General features: G+C 49.3%; 1 protein-coding gene across 4 annotated transcripts in view; it reads left to right on the top strand.

Annotated features, from left to right (window-relative positions):
• Nucleotides 1-21,663, top strand: part of LOC137426493 (tyrosine-protein kinase Mer) — a 122,859-nt gene that overhangs the window by 26,190 nt on the left and 75,006 nt on the right. For 3 of the 4 annotated variants that reach the window (XM_068115079.2, XM_068115081.2, XM_078779349.1), the window contains exons 4-6: nt 8,475-8,651; nt 17,268-17,354; nt 17,875-17,993. In XM_068115079.2, the coding sequence (XP_067971180.2) occupies nt 8,475-8,651; nt 17,268-17,354; nt 17,875-17,993 (383 nt within the window). The remainder of the gene's footprint in view (nt 1-8,474; nt 8,652-17,267; nt 17,355-17,874; nt 17,994-21,663) is intronic. The other variant, XM_068115080.2, reaches the window with a different exon arrangement.

Here is a 21,663-nt window from a genome sequence, read left to right as displayed (position 1 = left end):
ACCGCCGGCGCCCATTAAATTTATTTGTCCAATTCGGCGACCGTCGGCTCTTCTACACCCCGCATCGCGATTTCCATAGCCCCAGTCAACTTAGCCGTCCCTCACTCAAGCTCGCTCCCCACGCGTTCCTCACATCGCTTCACCTCGTCGCTCGCCACCGCGACCTTCCCGCTCAACCCACGCCTAATGTCCTCCCCCATTTCTTTTGTTTCTTTCTTCGACGCCACCCTCATTTTTCCATTTCCCGGGTGAATTTGTCCCCCTGGGTATCCATCTTGTTTTCCAATCCCTCCACGTTACACCTTGCTTCGTCCTTCATTTCTTTCATGTCATTCCTTTGGGCGTCCATTTTTGCATCCAGTTGGGTCAGGAATAGTTCAATGTCAAGCCCGATTTGCACAGCGGCCCCGGCTTCCACCGCGGGCTCGGCTCTCGCCGCCACGTGCGAGGCGCCGCCATTTCCGTTTGCAGCTGCCGCCCCTCTTCGGCTTCCTCCACTACCAACTGTCTCTCCTGGTCCTGGGTCATCCATTCCTCCAATTCATCTACCCCCACCGGCATTCGACCGCCTTGGCCAGCCATGGCACGAATACAATTTGGATTTTACAAACTAAATTTCGTTCGCTCGTAATTTGGAGCCAATTCGTCCAAACAAAATTTTCAGGGTACAAATCTCACTCCTGACTACCAAATTGTTGCGGTTTTCCAAAGCCCGTTCCCTTACAAAGGGGAGATTAAGCCCCCTTTTCCCTCTGGGTCTTCAAAACCGCGAGACTGAGTCGCCACTTCCGGGCAGACGTGGAAAAGGGTTTCGGGACAATTTCGCACGTACCTTGAGTACCCACACCACAGCGGATGGGGGTATCGGGTCTCGCACGAACCACGTGTGATTGCGTACGCCCGAGCGGATGGCGTACCACGTGACCCGTGCTGTTACCTTTCTTATAGAACCCGATCAGAGCGATCTAATTCGTACCATGCGAGGTCAATGATGGAAAACACAAGACGGTCGAATCAGAAGGAAGAACAGATTTATTTACACTATTTACAATGATTTGGAGGAAAGGAAAAGGGACACAGGGCAGAACTTAAGCAGTCTTACTTATTTACCCAGACACGGGCCCATTCACTCACACGGGGAAATGGAAGAAGAATGTTCGCGCGCCGAACGCGCCTGCTTCGGTCGCTCCAGGAACAGCTCACCCGGCGTGGCCCTCTGGCGGTCACAGCACGTGTCCCGGCGAAGGCAGGCAGGCGGGAAAATCCTCGCGGCGCGTATATCGGCAAAGGCAGGCAGGAGGAAATACGCGCGTCTGTGGCCCAGCGCGGGTCGTCTTTACAGCGCGATTAATACTGCGCAGAGCGCGGGGAGCAGGGCAAGTTCGTACACAACAGGGTTATGCGCATCTCTTCCTGAACTCAACTCAACTGAACTCAGCGCGTCTCCTCTCGTAACTCAACTCCCATTCGTAACTCAGATCTCCGAACTGCCCTCAAAACTGAGCGCTCCGAACTCAACTCGTAACTCAACACCCCAAACTCATCTCATAACCCAGGTGGGGGGCTCTGGGCACAGGGTTATAACGCCCCGCCCTAGCCCGACTCGAATGTTCCAAACCCCGCCTTTTGCCGCAGATGTAAGTCACTCCCCTTGAGCCCTGATTGGCGGCTCGCGCTTACCAACGGCTCCTCCTCCGCCTTCCTTTGGCCTCGGTCGACATGTTCAGGCCTGCCTCGTGGTTTTTCGGCGCCAAAAACCACCCAAAGCGCCATAAGGACACCTAATTCTCATTATCCTACTCAACGCAAAACTAACACAGGAAAGGTCTACGCTTACATTTACTAAGAAATAACTGAGCTTAAACAAGGCTACATATTGTAGTGTAACTAACTAGGAGGGGAAATTAACCTTTATTATAAAACCACAAAACCGCAACAATATATATATATATTTTTTTCCAACAGCCTTTAAAACTTTTTAAAATTTAAATTAAATTACATCTTTTGAACACGAGAACACAAAAAGCCTTGTCTGTATGTATGTGCGAAAACAACCTTCAGTTTAGCAGTAATTTGTCAAAATTGTACACCGTCTCGACCAATCAAATTTTCCTCTTAGGGCAGGGGAATATCGAGATTCAGACAAAATGGCGACGCTCAGCGATGTTTCCTCCAAAGTATCTGTCTGTTTAGTGTTGCCTTTTTTCAAAGATCATTCCAATGTCGTTCATTTCTTCGAGAAGAGCTTGCAGGAGGTTCAGCTCTGGACTTCCGTTTTACCTATCGCACCTGTTATTTGCGCTCGGAAACACAAAGGAAGAATTGAAAAGACCCTTCCCATGCCCTTTTTCTCAAGACTGCACTGGGCTCGGTGTTCGATGACCTATAGTTTATATAGGCATTGAAACTTGTGTAGGAGTGGAACAGGTGGCCATTTTTGTCCCCCGTCGCACCGCGGAGCAGAAAAGGGGACTATGGTTTTCCTGTCCGTCCGTCCGTCCGTGCGTGCGTGCGTGCGTACGTGCGTGTGTGCGTGCGTGCGCGCATAAGCGAAGGACCGCATTCAAATTTGGTGTGTGGGTGCAACCCACGTTAAAATCCAAGATGGCCGCCGCCATGTATATCTGATGCCATGTATGTCTGAACATTGTGAGCGGAATATCTTGAAAAATAAGTGAAGTACCAACTTTTGTTCTGGTGTGTGGGTGTATCTCGGCACAAGGAAGAACGCTGTTGAAAATTGGGTCGCCACGTCAAAATCCAAGATGGCCGCCACCATATATATGTCTGAACCTTGTGAGCGGAATATCTTGAAAAATAAGCGTAGTACCAACTTCTAATCTGGTGTGTGGGTGTATCTAGGCATAAGGAAGAACACTATGCAAAATTGGGTCGCCACGTCAAAATTCAAGATTGCCGCCACCATATATATGTCTGAACCTTGTGAGCGAAATATCTTGAAAAATAAACGAACTACTAAGTTCTAATCTGGTGTGTGGGTGTATCTACGCATAAGGAAGAACGCTATTGAAAATTGGGTTGCCACGTGAAAATCCAAGATGGCCGCCTCCATGTATGTCTGAACCTTGTGAGTGAAATATTATATCATAGTGTGGCGGACACAAAAGCCCACTGGCGTGGTGACATCATTCCGCGCACCAAGTGGGCGGTGGCCACGCCCGAGGGGTAGGCGTGGCCTCATGATATACACCGGGCGCGCAGCCCGGAGCGCGCCAGTGTTACAGTGAGCTCCTGAAATAAAGACGCTTATAAGTTACCGCTTGTCCGCTTCCTCCTTGCTTGCAAGCAGCGCGCGTAACGCCGCGCTTTACTGGTGAGCCCCTTGACGTTGGATCTGCCGGAGCGATCCTTCCACACGCGACGCCATTGCCATGGCCAACTTCATCAAACTTCCCGAATTTTGGGAGGCTCAGGCCGAAGTCTGGTTCGTCCAGGCCGAAGCCCAATTTCAGCTTCGGCGCCTCACCGGCGATGACACGCGCTATTGCCACGTCGTCGCCTCCCTCGGGCCCGGCACGGCCGCTCGAGTTGTGTCCGTCCTTCGCCACCCACCGGACGGTCACAAGTACGAGGCACTCAAGCGGCTACTCCTAGCCACGTTCGGCCTCACGGACGACGCACGGGCCGACCGCCTCCTGGATCTCCCCGAGCTCGGTGACACGCGCCCGTCGGTCCGAATGGACCATATGCTGTCACTGTTGGGCGACGAAGCCCCCGGTTCTCTATTCCGGGCGCTTTTCCGTCGCCAACTTCCAGCGCAGGTTCGCCTCGCGTTGGCCGGGACCGGGCTAACGGAACCCTGAGCATTGGCGGCCGAGGCGGACAAGTACTTCGCCGCTTCGGACACGCGGGCGAGAGTTGGCGTGGCCGTCACGGCCCTCGTGGCTGATGCTGCTGATGCTGCTGCTGATGCTGCTGATCCACAGCATCAGCTTATACAGCATACGCAGCATGCTGATACGCACCTCGTGACCGCCGCCACGCCCCGCCCACCGCCGCGGCGAAAACCGCCACCGCGGGGAAACCCGCCAACTCCACCGGCCTGTCGGAGCCAGCCGCGCTCCTCCAGCTCCACCACCTGGTGCTGGTTCCACGCCAAGTTCGGCCACGAAGCTCGGCAGTGTCATCCGCCATGCTCCTTCAACAGGTCGGGAAACGCCTGGGCCGGCGCTCAATAGTGGTGAAGAGCGCCGGCCGTTCGAGCAGCCTGCTGTTCATAACGGACACCTTCTCCGGGCGCCGTTACCTGTGCGACACGGGAGCGCAGGTGAGTGTCATTCCCGCCGGCACGTCAGACAAGCACGCCGCGGGTGGGGGCCCCGCGCTGCTTGCCGCGAACGGGACGCCCATCCGTACGTACGGAAAACGCTGCCTCTCTCTGCGGTTCGGAGGGCAGGTTTTCCGATGGACGTTCGTCACCGCCGACGTGCCCATGGCACTGCTTGGCGCGGACTTCCTGTGTGCTAATGGGCTCCTGGTCGACGTCAAGCGCAGACGTCTTGTCCAGGCCGAGACGTTCAGCTCGCTCGCTTGTGCGTTGCCCAGCTCAACGAGCGGCTTGCCAAGCGGCTTGCCGAACGGTTCGGTTCCGGCCACGTTGGTCTGTACGCTTCCGGCAGCGGACGCATTCACCCGCCTCCTCGCCGGCTTCCCGACCCTCACGCGGCCCACCTTCTCGGCGGGGGCCGTCAAGCACGGGGTGGCCCATCACATCCCCACCGTCGGGCCACCGGTCTACGCCCGGGCACGCCGCCTCGAGCCGACGAAGCTGGCGGTGGCAAAAGCGGCGTTCGCTACCCTGGAGCGACTCGGCATCGTTCGGCACTCAGAGAGCGCTTGGGCGTCGCCGCTGCACATCGTGCCGAAGCCCGGCGGGGGATGGCGACCGTGCGGGGACTATCGCCGTCTCAATGACGCCACGACTCCCGACCGCTACCCCGTCCCCCACATTCAGGACTTTTCCGCCCGTTTGGCGGGCATGTCCTTCTTCTCGAAGGTGGACCTCATACGCGGCTACCATCAGGTCCCCGTCAGGCCGGAGGACGTCCCGAAGACGGCGGTCATCACGCCATTCGGACTCTTCGAGTTCCTGCGCATGCCCTTCGGTCTGAAGAATGCGGCTCAGGCGTTCCAGCGACTGATGGACAGCGTCCTGCGTGACTTGGATTTTGTCTACGTCTACCTGGACGATATCCTCGTCGCCAGCGCATCCCGCGAAGAGCACCTACGCCACCTCCGCACGCTCTTCGAACGCCTGGGCCAGCATGGCCTGATTGTGAACCCCGCAAAGTGCTGGTTCGGCGCCACCATAATCGATTTTCTGGGGCACCGTGTCACCAGGCACGCAGCCGTCCCCCTGCCGGCCAAGGTGGAGGCGGTGAAGGGGTTTCCACGCCCCCGCACGATCAGAGGGCTGCAGGAGTTCCTGGGCATGGTGAACTTTTACCATCGGTTCCTGCCCCGTATCGCCCAGCTCCTGCGCCCCCTGCACGAAGCTCTCCGAGGTAAGCCGGGCAAAGGCGACATTACCTGGACCGAGCAGATGGACACGGCGTTCACGGGCGCGAAGCTCGCCTTGGCTAACGCCACCATGCTCGCGCACCCGGCGCCTGATGCACCGATCGCCCTCACCACCGATGCCTCGGACTATGCGGTGGGCGCGGTGCACGAGCAATGGGTGCGTGGAGCTTGGCAACCGCTGGCGTTCTTTAGCCGGCAGCTTCGCCCGCCCGAACGCCGTTACAGTACCTTCGACCGCGAGTTGCTCGGGCTTCACTTGGCGGTCAGGCACTTCCGCCATCTGCTCGAGGGCCGTGCGTTCACTGCCTTTGTCGACCACAAGCCGCTGATCTTCGCGACGGGCAAGGTCACCGAGCCGTGGTCGGCCCGGCAGCAGCGTCACCTCTCGGCCGTGTCCGAGTACACGACAGACATCGAGCACGTCGCGGGGAAGGACAACCCGGTGGCGGATTGCCTTTCCCGGGCCGTCGCCCACGCAGTCCACCTCGGCATCGACTATGCCCGGATGGCAGCGGACCAGGCCGCTGACCCCGACGTCCAGGCCTTGCGGACCGCCGTCACGGGCCTCCGCGTCACCGAGGTGGCGTTCGATGGCGCGGGTGCGGCCCTCTTGTGCGACATCTCCCTCGGGCGTCCTCGCCCCATCGTGCCCGCGGGCTGGCAGCGCCAGGTGTTTGACGCCATCCACGGCCTGTCCCACCCAGGCGCGAGGGCCTCCCAAAGGCTGATCGCCGACAAGTTTGTCTGGCATGGCCTCCGGAAGGCCGTCCGCGGCTGGGCCAGGACGTGCCTCGCGTGCCAGCGCGCCAAGGTGCACCGGCACACCCAGGCCCCGTTGGCCCCGTTCACGGTGCCGGAACGCTGGTTTGACCACGTCCACGTGGACCTGGTGGGACCTCTGCCCCCCTCGCGGAGTTTCACCTACGTCCTCACCATGGTGGACCGCACCACCCGGTGGCCGGAGGCCGTGCCCTTGGCGTCGACAACGGCGGCCGATGTCGCGCAGGCTTTCATCGCCACCTGGGTCGCCCGGTTCGGTGCCCCCTCAGACATCTCGTCCGACCGCGGCCCCCAGTTCACCTCGGAGCTCTGGGGGGCGGTCGCGCAGGGGCTCGGGGTCTGGCTGCACCGAACCATGGCCTACCACCCCCAGGCTAACGGCCTATGTGAGCGATTTCACCGCTCATTGAAGGCCGCGCTCCGGGCCACCCTCCGCGACGGCGGCTGGGTCGACAGGCTCCCCTGGGTCCTGCTGGGCCTCCGGACGGCGCCCAAGGAGGACCTGCGCGCATCCGCGGCGGAGTTGGTCTTCGGGCAACCGCTGCGGGTGCCGGGCGAGTTCCTCCCCGACTCCACGGCACCATGGCCCGCGGCACAGCAGCGCTCCGCTCTGCAAGAGACCGCCCAGAGGTTCGCCCCGGTGCCAACGGCTTGCCACGGGCACCCACCGACGCACGTCACCCCGGAGCTTCGCACGGCGGAGTACGTCTTCGTCCGCCACGATGCCCACCGGACACCACTGCGGCCCCCGTACGACGGGCCTTTCCGCGTGCTGGAGACCGGGGCGAAGCACTTCACCCTGGGCATCGGCGGTACTCCTGACCGCGTTTCGGTAGACCGCCTCAAGCCGGCCCACCTCGACGTGGACCATCCACCGCCAGTGGCCCGACCCCCACGTCGGGGCCGCCCCCCTGCGGGCAGACCCCCGGCACCGCCCAGCCCCGCCGCCATGCCGCCCCCCGGTCCTGCACCCATCCCAGGGGCAGCCAGGGGCATCCCACCTGGCATCCCTGCACCCCGGACGCCGCCGATCGCCAGGGGGCGCTTCGGCCGGGTCATTCGTCTGCCCCGCAAACTGGCCCTCCAGGTGCGCGGGAATTCTGGGGGGGCACGTGTGGCGGACACAAAAGCCCACTGGCGTGGTGACATCATTCCGCACACCAAGTGGGTGGTGGCCACGCCCGAGGGGTAGGCGTGGCCTCATGATATACACCGGGCGCGCAGCCCGGAGCGCGCCAGTGTTACAGTCAGCTCCTGAAATAAAGACGCTTATAAGTTACCGCTTGTCCGCTTCCTCCTTGCTCGCAAGCAGCGCGCGTAACGCCGCGCTTTAATAGCATGTTTTCTGCGTCTGCCACTTTGTCAACTCACATCACTTCCCCGACTGGGGACCTAGGCGTAACGCTTGTTAACCGAGAAAACAGGTGGCATTGCATCGATAGACAACACGGTAACAAGAAAATGGTTTCTGGTAGAATCCCGTGTGATCTGGATGGAAAGGGGCTTTATGGAGATGAGAGGGCAGTAGGAGAAGCCATCATAAAACTGGTCAGCCTTGTCGTTGGTGAGGAAGAAGAGGACCTTGGTAATTTCACATGATCCTTAGGTTCAAAAGTGTGAAGAAGAACTTTATTTCACTTTATTATTCCCATATTTAATCCTCTCTCCCCCTTTCTTGCTCAGCTTATGTCAATGATGAATTGATTTTCTTGCAATAGGCTATCTGTGTACTCTCTGCATGATGATCTTGGGCCGGGTGGAGTTTAGCGGGATGGAGGGGGGATTGTTTTGCAGTAATATGACCAGGGTGAGAAAAGAAGCATACTCTTTATTGTTAAACGAGTTGGAAAGAATTTTGGGGGCGAGGGAAGTTTCACACGAGACAGAGAAAGACTTGTTTCACTTGTACTTTTCGCTATTCGGAAGGTTAAAGTTCATGCAATGATTAATTATATATGTTAACATTTCTTTTATTTGTTAATGATAACCTTTACATTTTTGGAATTGCTATGATAAATTTTCTGACTATTACTGTGCTATTTATTTATTTTTGACCTTTATCATTTGTTCTTCCTTTTCAACAATATAATATTAATACGCATGTTGATGTTTCTCACGTCTCTTTTCCCTCAAACGCCTCCCTGCTGTACCAGGCCGCCCCACGTTGACGCAGCACCCCCTCGGGTTGAATGTTTCAGTTGGAGAACCGTTCAAGCTGTCCTGTGATGCTGCCGGGCCTCCAGATCCAATAAACATCACGTGGTATCGAAACGGTCATATCAGGGTCAATTTGGCAGATAATCATCCTCCGGATGCCCTGCTCGTACCAGGTGATTTCTACGTGTTGAACAGTGTACTACGTGTTTTATTGAACGCACATTTGACGAGCCTTGGTGGTGTAATGGTTAGAGCATCCACTCTGAGCCAGGGAAGTCGGTGGTTGGAACCCCGGCCGAGTCACGCCAAAATTTTTTAAAATGGTACGGTACGTGCTGCTTCCTTGTTTGATGTTCAGCATTTAAGAGGATATAACACAAACAAACAACCATAGATTGGCAAGCGTAGCGCAGGCTTTAATGGGCATAATGGCATACTCCTGTGTTGAAGTTCCATGTAATTAAACACACACCGCCTTCAGGAAGTATTCAAACCCCTTGACTTTTTCACATTTTGTTGTTGCAGCCTAAATTTAAAATGGATTAAATTGAGATTTATTTTTGTCACTGATCTACACATAATACCCCATAATGTTAAAGTATAATTTTTAATAGAATGTTGCACAACAATAGTAGAGAACAGGGACGTCGGTAGATCTGTGGAAGGGAGAGGGCTGGGGGAGGGCGGGGGGTACACGGTATAAAACAAATGAACACCACTAGGAATTTCAGGAATGCAATTGGAGACTGAAAGAGGTAGGTTTGGGGTGAATTAACGGGGGTAGAAAAGATCAAGATTTTGGATGGGGGAAGATAAGAGATGGTGGTGAACAGCTGGTTTAAAGACCTGGACGGAGGAGAGGGATTGAAGAGAGTGAGGGAGATTGTTCCAGAGGTGGGAGAAAAGAGGAATGAAGGAGTGAAGGTGAGCAGAGAGTCTTGATTTTGGCAGTTTAACCATCAGAGGGTTGCTGGCAGATCTTGTGCGACCTGTAGGAATATTTGGGGGACAGAGCCCAGAGAGAGCTGGGGGTGCAAGGCCGGAGAGGAGTCGGTAGAAGACAGAAAGACCATCAACCTGCCTGCGGTGAGAGAGAGAGAAAGGCGCTTAGAATCAGCTTCATCACAGGAGATTCCCATGATTCCAAAACCTTTGGTTTCTACAGCATGAAGCCGTGCTAGGTATGAGGCAGGAGCACCAGCCCAGAGAGGAGAGCAGTATTATATTGAGCTGCGGATGAAAGCTTTGTCGGCGACTGGATTTGGAGGCCAGATTTGATATGTGGTTTTCCCAGGACAGATCATGGCAGATAGTGAGACCCAAAGGCTTGAGTGACAGAACCTCTTGGAGAGGATTGTTCAGAAAGTAGATGGGAGGGTTTGTCTAGACTGTCTTTTCGGCGATACAAAGTGAGAGTGTGAGATTTGTCAGGATTGAAAGACATGTTCCACTTGTTTGACCAGTTTGTGATATTGTCCAGGTCTGCGGAGAGTGAGGAGGCTGCAGACTGCCGATCTGAGGGTTAAGATATTGTCGTGGAACAATTTGTGTACATAGACCAAGTCATGTTCACTCATTGAATACTTTTTTCTCAATTTATCACTCTCTCAAACTAGATACATTCAGTCCTTATTTATTCGATACTTAATTCACAAAGCCAAAAGCAATTTTGTGGGGCACACACAAATCTGCTTTATGACACTTGTGAAGGGTTTTTTTTTTAGACACTCTCTACAATTTACTCAATATTATACTTGGTTAACCATAACAAAATACAAAATTATAAGACAACAAATACCTCTCCATTTCCAACACCAAGCAACATACCATATCATGGGCCAATTCCCGACCGTCCTGCATATGTATATATATTATATATCCTCTAAATATATTCATATATAAATTTATTTCTCTACAAAACATAGCAGACTGACCAGCTTTTTAAACTACCCACTACCCCAGCGTCTACCAGGCATGTGTGCTTCAGGACCTCACCATAAGTATACCTACAGGATTTCAACTATCAGTACACACTTTTAGGGGCAGCTCAAGGCTGTGGGCAAAATATTGAAAGGTCGTCTCTCGCGACCTGTCCAGGTGTATCTTTTCAACACCTATGGGACAACAGGGTTTCACGGGATCAGTGCATAGGATTTTCCTTCGTCCTAGTAACAGGGTTTTGCATGATCAGTGCCTGGGAGTTCCCTTTGTCCCCAACTCTCCCAAGTGACCTCTTCAATGACCTCTTCAATAATATCATGAAACACTTTCGAACATCAATACATATAATATATACACACAACAACAGTGATATTAAATATTTACATGGTCCGGAGCCACGTTCAACAGCGGTTAAGAACAACTCCGTCTACCAGCAGATGAGAGTCCATCACTCCACCTCAACATCAGAATTGTGGAATCACCTTGCCGAGTATGGGTCTTAATCCCTGTTTGAAGTGGCTCCACGTTGGGCGCCATCTTGTCGTGGAACAATTTGTGCACATAAACCAAGTCATTTTCACTCATTGAATACTTGTAAAATTTAATAACACTGGGAAAAATACTCATTCTGTTACAACAGAAATACATGGTATAACCAACTCGCACAGCACAAGGACCCCGGGTCGACACGAGTATTCTTCTTCATTCAGTTGCATTTACTTCATTTTATAGTAATTGAGAACAACAGGAGAAGATTTGATTGGGTACTCACAGTGGGAGGGGGTAGGAGGGAGGAGATTGGGGTTTGAGGAATTACTGATAAGGAAGTAGGGAGTGGGGAGGGAATGGATCGGGGGATGAGGGATCCCTGATTAAACCGTTATCTTCTCAGTGGGTCACTTCAACCAGAAGATAATTGCCTTTGTACAACGAAGCTTTCACAAACCTTATCCCCAATTAGTATTTACACAGAACTGCAAATGAATGTATATCTGTCCATCACAAAGGCACTCTTGAGTCAACCGGAGTCTGAGTTACACTTTTAAATTCCTTTAAATGTAATACATAGAGTCACATGAAAAAGTAAGTAAGTACACCCCATGTAAAGTTTTGACTTTTTCAACATATTTCAACATACAGCTATTTGATCTTCATTTCAACAATATTGATAGATAAAGGTGATATAACATAACAAATATCATGAAGCATTTACATTTTGTAGTCCATTGTATAATTTAAACAAACATAAATGCAAATTTCGCACATGGAAAAAGTAAGTACACCCTTGGCTCTAATAGGTGGTATTGCCCCCTTTGGCAGAAACAACGTCAAGTAGGCGTTTCTTATAACTGTCTACCAGTCTCTGACATCGACTGGGAGAAATTTTTGCCCACTCCTCCATGCAGAATTCTTTCAGCTGTGCGATGTTTGAGGGGTTTCCTGCATGCACAGCTCGTTTCAAATACCCCCACAACTTCTCGATGGGATTTATATCCGGGCTTTGACTTGGCCATTCCAGAACCCTCCATTTCTTTCTTTTCAGCCATTCCTTGGTGGATTTACTGGTATGTTTAGGGTCATTGTCATGTTGCAAGGTCCACCTTCGGTTGAGCTTCAACTTTCCGACAGATGGCCTCACATTATCCTCAAGCACCCTCTGGTACAATGAAGAATTCATAGTGGATTCTATGATGGAGAGCTGCCCAGGCCCTGATGCAGCAAAGCTGCCCCAAACCATAATATTTCCACCACCATGCTTTACAGTTGGTATCCGGTTCTTGTGGTCAAATGCTGCCTTTGGTTTTCGCCAAACATGTCTTCTGGTACTGTGGTCAAATAGCTCTACCTTTGACTCATCTGTCCAGAGCACATTGTTCCAGAAGTGCTGGTCTTTGCCGAGATGTTCATTGGCCAACTTTAGTCTTGCCCTGATGTTCTTTCTGGACAGCAAAGGTTTCCTCCTGGCACACCTCCCATGTAGATCAAATTTGTGCAGCCTCTTTCTAATGGTAGACTCGTGCACTTTGACATCAACAGTGGCAAGAGCTACCTGTAGGTCCCGTGATGTCATTCTGGGGTTCTTAGAGAATTATTTCAGCATCTTGCGGTCTGCTCTCAGGCTGAACTTGCTGGGGCGGCCTGGCCTGAACAAGTTGGCAGTTGTTTGGAATCTTCTCCACTTGTAGATGATCTTCCAGACAGTCGAATGATTGATTTCAAATTGTTTGGAGATCTTTTTAAATCCCTTCCCAGACTCGTAGACATCTATAACCTTCTTTCTGAAGGACTCAGAGAGCTCTTTTGATCTCGGCATGGTGACGCCGCACACTTCAACAACAAAGAGCAAACCAAACTAAATGTCTGAGGTTTAAATAAGATTGGTTCCTCCAAGATCCTCTCTAACCATGTTCTAATCATTTGCACCTGAGCTGGTGCACCTGATTCTAATTTTAGGTATTTGAAGTAGTGATAAATGTAGGGGTGTACTTACTTTTTCCACATGCGAAATTTGCATTTATGTTTATTTAAATTATATAATGGACTACAAAATGTAAATGTTTCATGATATTTGTTATATTATATCATCTTTATCTTTAAATATTGTTGAAATGAAGATCAAATAGCTGTATGTTGAAATATCTGGAAAAAGTCAAAACTTTACATCGGGTGTACTTACTTTTTCACGTGACTGTATATATACACACATCCTTAATAATATAATTAATCCTTTTCCTACAAGATTCTTACAAACTATAGCGTAGTATTGTTAAGATTCATCAAAGAACTGAAATACATCAGAGTTTGTTGTCATAATGCATTTTATTAATTAAGAGGACAAGGGATAAGTTTCAATTGGAATACCTGCGAAAACTCACTTAACTAGAAGTTTTTATACTTCTACAATATGGAGCGGCAGAGAGTGGAGTCATCAGCAAAAAGATAGAGAAGATTTTCCAGAGAGTCAGAGAGATCATTGATGAAGACCACAAAAAGCACGGGGCCCAGAACACTACCTTGGGGAACTCCAGCCTGAACAGGAAGAGGAGATGAGAGAATTCCATTCAGGGCCACATGTTGACTGTGCCTGAGGAGGAATTCCACAAGCCATGTGTGGAGGTTTTGCATGGATACCATAAGGGAGAGAGTTTGGTGAGCAGGGCAGGGTGCCAGACCGTATTGAAGGCAAGAGATATGGCAAGGGATACAGCTCTGATTTTCTGTTTGGCATTGAGGACCTCCATCCATTGTTGAGACAATAGAAGCAGCATGTCCAGAATAGAGTGACCTGGTCTGAATCCAAATTGATGATCAGAGATCAAGCCATTGGAGAAGAGGAAGGATTTGATATCCGAAGCAATGATGGATTCCATGACTTTGCTGATAATTGGGAGCAGGCTGATTGGTCTGTAGTTGCAAGGATCTGTTTTTGCATCTTTTTGTGTAAAGCGGTAATGTTGGCTGATGTCCAAGCTGATGGCCGATGACCTTGAGCAAAAGAAAGGTAGTCCTGCGGCATAGCAGACCAATTGTTCAAATTGTTCTAAAAGCACCAAAATTGGCACACATGTAGATTAATATATTCTAAACATTTTTGGATATGGAGGCATTCAAGATTAGCCCTGTGGAAGATATGGCGGCCATTGTTCAAAATGGCCGCCATTTACCATTAGCGTCATTACATAGACTTCATTATGTGTCGTTAGTATGGTGCTAGATGGGCCAAAATTCCTTTTTTTTACATCAGAATTAACATCAATAAGTGTTTAACAGATATTTAGATGAATCTTCTCAAAAATGGCCCTCAAATTGCTGGCAAAATTGCAATGGAATGGTAGTCAAAATAATACACAGAGTACGGGGAGTTTACAGTATGGTCAGATTGTAGTTATATAGTCGACCAAAAGCCCAGTCCCAGTCAACCTCTGGTCCGGCAACCATCCAGCGCCTCAGTGCAGTTGGATTGTCTGTTGGAATCTTGAATGCCTCCATATCCAAAAATTGGAATTGGAATTCTTGGAGGGGGGGGGGGGGGGGTGGTCATGAAATTGTGGTCATGAAAAAGTGGTCATGTGGTCATGAAAAGTGGTCATGTGGTCATGGTCATGATCACGTGGTCATGTGGTCATGATCATGACCTCTACACTCATGATCAATCACATGATCATGTGGTCATGTGGTCATGGTCACATGAAAAGTGGTCATGGTCAAAAAGTGGTCATGAAAAAGTGGTCATGAAAAAGTCATGAAAAAAAATCCAAAAATTGGAAGTTGGAATCTTGAATGCCTCCATATCCAAAATTGTTCAGAATGTATTAATCTACATGTGTGCCAATTTTGGTGCTTTTAGAACAATTTGAACAATTGGTTTCGTATTTTTTACTATGCCGCTGGGCTAAGGGTGAAGAGAATGGAGAGAGGGTGCAAAAGAGTGGCAGAGCAGGATTTTATGACCCGCGGGCTGATGCCGTCTGGTCGCGGGCTGATGCCGTCTGGTCAAGTTGCAGAATCAGAGTCGAGGTTTGACAAAAACTTCTCCACCTTGTCGGGAGAGAAAGACACAGATTCCAGGAGCAGCTGGGTACGACTGGGTAAGGTGGGTACAGAGAGCGATGGGTTTGGGACACAAGATTTGGAGGCAAACACAGAGTTGAGGCATTCAGCTTTTTCATGTGCGGTGTCAACTGTGTGGCCGTTTGAGTTAAGGGAGGGGATGGAGGGGGAACAAACACCAGAAACGGATTTGACCAGACGCCCCCAGGATTTGGAGGAGGGAGACAGGTTTGAGAGTTCATCGCTTTGACAAGTGGCCTAACCTGCGTGAAGCACCATGAGGGTAGGGGTAGCGAACTGAGCACGACTCGCTCAAAAATGCAATGAGAAAATGACTCCTGGGCTTAATATAATATAAAAATCCACACTTTCACATTGTATAAGCATACCTAAACAAGAAATGTTTTATAATTCACCATGTTTGAAGCTATGACGATTTAGTCTTAAGTGCCTTTAGCGTAAAGAGAGTGGAGGTAAAAATCAAGCCGTCGTTCTCACAAAAATAATTAAGGGAATAAATGTTTGGCTCAAACTGACCCAAGTGTGTCGCCCTTTCAGAACCAAATGAACAAAGCTTTGGAGTAGTGTTTCATGTTATGTTCTTTGTGATTCGTTGGTAAATACAGTTTTTTAGAAGTTGCTCGAGTCATCTTTGGGTAGTGGTTCAGAAATGTGCACATCTACCTTAAAAGCTCACCTTGAAGGTGACATGTGGGTTTATTCCCTCCGCCATCAAAGGTGGATGGAGGTTATGTTTTCACTCCTGTCTGTCTGTTTGTCTGTCTGTTTCCTTATTTGTGAAGCGGATATGTCAAAAAAAGTTCTGGACGGATTCGGACGAAACTTGGTGGACAGATTGGGTATGTGACATGGACTAATCGATTCGATTTTGATGAAGATCCGGATGCGGATACGAGAATTTTCAAAAAAATGTAAAGCGATTCTTCATCGTTGAGAGATGGGGTGAAACACAATATATAGTACGATGTTTCAAAAAGTTGTGGCCCGATTATGAAAAAACGAGGTGGATGAGTTGGTTTTGGTGTCAAGAACAAGCCAATGCGATTTTGGTTCAGGCCCGAATCCAGATCCGGCCTATCAGTGGGATACAAAACTTAAACTGTTCATCCTGGTGGAGGAATGCGCTCTACCAGGTGTCGTTCTAGTATTGACCCTGTGGTATTCACCTTTCATATGATGTATCCAAAGCAATGTTGTAGGTTGAAGGTTACAAATTTGAAGTTTCCTGTCTTGGCTCCTAGACTACATACCATTCAAGTAAACATGACATTCGTCGCTGAAAATTACGTCGTCTATGTTGATTTCTGCTCAATCAATAATCCCACTCAATCACACAGAAAATTCACATCGTCGACGCTCTTCATCTGAGGTTAACTGCTGCATCAAATGCATTTTGTAAGGGAAGGTCTTCATATCAGAATTTACACCTGAATTCCACTGCTTTGAGACATTCCAGTTTCATGAGAAATGCACCTTGTTGATTTTCCAGGGGCCTTCATATCAGAATTTACACCTGAATTCCACTGCTTTGAGACATTCTAGTTTCATGAGAAATGCACCTTGTTGATTTTCCAGGGATCTTCATATCAGAATTTACACCTGAATTCCACTGCTTTGAGACATTCTAGTTTCATGAGAAATGCACCTTGTTGATTTTCCAGGGGCCTTCATATCAGAATTTACACCTGAATTCCACTGCTTTGAGACATTCCAGTTTCGTGAGAAATGCACCTTGTTGATTTTCCAGGGATACGCACAATCACTTCGCCAATTCGGTTTACGGTCTCTGGAGTTCGAACACCGTGTTTCTCGGATGTTCAGATTGTCCTGCATTATTGCTCTTCACAGAGCCCGTCCCTCTCCACTTTGAAACCGCACGACGTATAATCTTCGAGGTTGGTGCATCATATCTAGGGAATCCTATCACTGATTTTAGTTTTATGATCTTCTTGACAATGACGATTCTCTCCTCTGTTGTTAGTTGTGCCCTGGGTTACCTACAAAAAATAAATAAATAATGGCATGTCAAAATTAATTTGTTACAAACAATTTGAAGCTTACACAACCAAATTCACTTTCTTTGACATTTCTACCAATATTTTTCAAAATAAAATTTCAAATGGGGTGTACCCTGCATAAATATATTATGATTACAATTGAGATAATTATGAGGGATGGATTAGGACAGTTCAGAAGGATTGTATTTGAGTTGCACAATAATTTAATTATTTTGTGCCGACAGATTTGTCACGAAACGTTTTCATGTTCATTTGCAGGAATTCAAGAAGCAGAATCTTACACCTGCCACGCTTCAAATTTGAAAGGGACATCTGTTTCCAAGGAGGCTAAAATTAACATAAAAGGTAACTTCCAGAAATTAACTTCCTCAAGGCCATTTTTATAACATTCACATGTTGAACTCAGTATTTTATCACAAAGGTGGATTTATGTCGAATTACAAAATCTATTGATGTATGTTGGCTCCTTGAAGTCACCTGACTGCTTTTTTCTGGGGTGAGAGATCAAAAGGATCTCCTATTTATTTATTTATTTATTTAATTTCTTGATTGAGATCCTATCTAGGTTCTTGAGATAAAAATTTAATTTGGGTGTTAAGGAGGGTTAAATATTTATTATATTTACCTCCGCCACCAAAGGTTGTGAATGGATTTGGACGAAACTTGATGGACGGGTTGGTTAGGTGACAAGAACAAGCCAATGCGATTTTGGTTCAGGTCTGAATCCAGATCCGGCCTAACAGTGGGATAAAAAACGTAAACTGTTCAACCTGGTGGAGGTACGCGCTTTACTGAGTGCTGTTTAATTTGTATCAAAAGAGATGTCAAATATTCTGGGAATGAGCAGTTCCATCCTTTTCCATAGCCCTGCCAAGCAAACCACTGGAGCTGAAAGCTGTGATCTTAGATCGGCACAAACTACTACAGCTAAGCTGGAGACCAGGTTTTGATGGATATTCCCTGCTCACTTTGTGCCATGTCCAGGTTGGTGAACTGCTCACTGAGCTCGATGCCCATTGATTGTGTTGTGGAATCAACTCAGACCTCTGGCAATAATTGAGGCTTTATTCAGCTATTTCTCAAGCCAATCCTACAACACAAGAATACAGTTTATTAGTCCCATATAAAGGCAACCAAAGCATACATCTCTTTCTAATTCCTTGCAAGCAAGCCTTTACATACCTGGTAAATCTCGATAGTCTACTGCGCAGGGATACAGTATGCCACCTCTCACGCACCGAATGGACACCGTTTATATAAGCCCCCTCAAGGTCATTCCTTTCCAACGGATAGTCTCGCCACTAGGCTCGAGACAATACAACATATTTCATCACATTCTCCCTCCGTTAAAATCAAACAAGCCATAAAGCAATTAATCAAGCAATTCATAAAGCAATTCCAAGTAATATCGAGCAGTCTAATAATACACACAATTCCTACCAACCGAGACGCTGCGGTGGCTGACACAGATGACCTGAACGAGTGCGATAATGCGATATATCCCCTCCCGATCAGTTCCTTCACTACCCGTAGCGGATAGTTCATCCTCACCCGATAGGATTCTTTGCAGACTAGCCGTCACTGTTCGAATCGGCGAATTAGGTAACAAAGTAACATCTCCGATCATCCCGTTCTCAAACTTCGGCAAATCATACGTCTTCAATTGATCAGGCTCTGCAATCCCATTCGCTTTAGTATCCCTCTCATTCAGCATCTTTCCGCAGGGCGCCAGGTGTTGGACCGATACCATAGTCTCTCGCCCGTCCTGTAATCTGATGTGTGCGTATTCCGGTTTGGCTTCTAAGATGTGTACGCGGTCTACCATCGGCTCGTACTTTCTGTGCCTAACCGCTCGCTTCAGCAGAGCTGGACCGGGCTCTGCCAGCCACGAGGGTAGTGATTCCCCACTGGCGCTGCATCGCTGGTAGCGAAATAAATGCTCGTGGGGAGTTTTGTTTGTCGCGGTACAGAGTAGTGCTCGGATGGCATGCAACGCCTCAAGTAACACTCCCTCCCATGATTGCACAGGTAACCCGCGTGTCTTCAGGCTCATCGTAACGGCTCTCCATACTATACCGTTGTATCGTTGCACTCGTCTGTTGCACTGGGGTTTATACGTGGTAGTACGGCTGGAGGCTCCTCCCCGTTCCTGGAGGAATTGCTTAACCTCCTTGGATAGAAATGCGGTGCCCTGGTCGGAATGCACATAAGCGGGGTAATCAAACATGAGAAACAGGTCCTGAAGACAACGTATTACTGTTGTGGATGACATATCAGCACAGGGGTATGCAAACGGAAATCGTGAGTACTCGTCGACAATTGTAAGAATGTATTGTCGTGGGCCCAGCGCCGGCAACGGCCCCTTAAAATCCACATGTAGTCGCTCCCACGGTCGTGCCGTGTGGATCAAAGTCCCCATGGGAGGTTTATAAAATCGCGGCTTTACCTCGGCACACACAGGCATGACCGACAAAGTCGCTGGACATCTTCGATGGAAAAAGGCAGATTTCTACATCGTACAAAGTGGGATAACTGGGTGATGCCCGGATGACACAATGATTCGTGGATCCCACCTAAATTTTCTGATTTCATGCCAGCACAGACAGGCCGAGACAGCGCATCAGCCGCCACATTATCCCGCCCAGGTCTATACATGATCTCGAAACTGTAGTCGGCCAGTTCTATGCGCCAGCGAGCTATTTTGTCATTCTTAATCTTTTGAGAATGTCGGACGTTATACATGAAAGCAACTGACTGTTGATCAGTTATCAGTTGAAATTGTTTGCCAAGGAGAAAGTGACGCCACCGTCTCACTGCCTCGACAACAGCATACGCCTCTTTTTCTATCGCAGAGTGTCACTGTTCGCTCTCAGTCAAGGACTTCGAAAAGAATGCGACGGGGCATCCCGCCTAGTTGAGCATAGCAGCAATCGTGCAGTCGCTGGCATCCGTCTCGATCATGAAAGGTACCGCTTCGTCTATTGTGATTACAACAGCCTCTGCGATGTCTGATTTGAGTTGTTGAAAAGCAGCTCTAGCAGACAAGGTCAACGGAAATACTTTACATTCCACTTGTGGTCTGATCTTCTCTGAGTACCGTGGGATCCATTTTGAGCTGAATTGCTGAATAAATTGCTTGAGAAATAGCTGAATAAATTGATGTGGAATCAAACTCAGATCTCTGGCAATAATTGAGGCTTTATTCAGCTATTTCTCAAGCCAATACTACAACACAAGAATACAGTTTATTAGTCCCATATCAAGGCAACCAAAGCATACATCTCTTTCTAATTCCTTGCAAGCAAGCCTTTACATACCTGGTAAATCTCGATAGTCTGCTGCACAGGGATACAGTATACCACATCTCGCACACCGAATGGACACAGTTTATATAAGCCGCGGATAGTGTCGCCACTCGACTCGAGACAACACAACATATTGTTGCGGATCTCCCGAAGCCCGTTCCCGTTACAAAGGGGGGATTAAACCCCTTTTTCCCCCCTGGGTCTTCGGGTCCACGGAACCGAATCGCCACTTCCGGGCAAACGTGAAAAAGGGTTTCGGGACAAATTTGCACGTACCTTTGGTACCCACGCTGCCACGAAAGCGGGGATCGAGCCTCGCACGAGCCACGCTTAATCGAGTACGCCCGAGCGGAATGCATATCACGTGACTCGTGCTGTTACTTTTATTGGAACCCGATTCGAGCGGTTTTATTCGTACCATGCGAAGCCAATGGATGGAAGGAACAAAAACGGTCAAATTAGAGGAAGAACACAATTTATTATTTATGTACAATGATCAGAATGAAAGGAAAGGGACACAGAGCAGAGCTTAATCAGTTTAACTTATACCCAGACAAATGGGCCCAATCACTCACACGGGGTAATGGAAGAAGAGCAGGTTCGCGCGCCAAGCGCGTTTTGCCGTCGGTTGCCTCGGGGAAGCTCACCCGGCGTGGCTCTCTGATGTTCACGGCACGTATCCAGGCGAAGGCAGGCAGGAGGAAATCCTCGCGGCGCGGATGCAGATAGAGGCAGGCAGGAGGAAATCGCGCGTCTGTGGCCCGGCGCGGGTCGTCCTTTCGAGCGCGCGATTAATACAGCGCAGAGCACGGGGAATGGGGGAAAGTTCGTGTACAATAGGCAATTCAATTCCTTATTCTGCAGCTCCACTCGCGTTCTCGTCTGCCTTCTGCGTTCTGCGTTCTGACTCACACGCGTCCTGCTGCTGTTCTCGTGCGATCTCGTGCCGTCCGTTCTTTTATGGGCTTGGGGCAGGACCTTATATGGCACCTCCCCGATCTTACCCGAATGTTCCAAGCCCCGCCTCCTGCTGCAATGGTAAGCCACTCCCCTCAAGCCCTGATTGGCGGCTCGTTGCTTACCAGCCACTCCCCCTGCAGCTCGTCCCTTCGGCCCCGGTAAACTTGTTCAGGCCTGCCGCGTGGCATTTCAGCGCCAAACCAAAAGCATCAAAGAACACCTAAGCTCACTGGCCTACTAAACGCAAAACTAAACACAGGAAAGGACTACGCTTACATTTACTAAGAAATAACTGAGCTATCGCGAGGCTTCATGTTGTGGTGGAACTAACTAAGAGGGGGAATTAACCTTTATTTCAAAACCGCAACAATATTTCATCACAGATTGGT

This window comes from Myxine glutinosa, chromosome 5 (assembly GCF_964187855.1).
Source record: "Myxine glutinosa chromosome 5, kmMyxGlut1.1, whole genome shotgun sequence".
NCBI classification, from domain to species: Eukaryota; Metazoa; Chordata; class Myxini; order Myxiniformes; family Myxinidae; genus Myxine; species Myxine glutinosa.
Note: the sequence above shows the minus strand (reverse complement) of the source record. Positions and strands in the feature narration are given on the sequence as shown.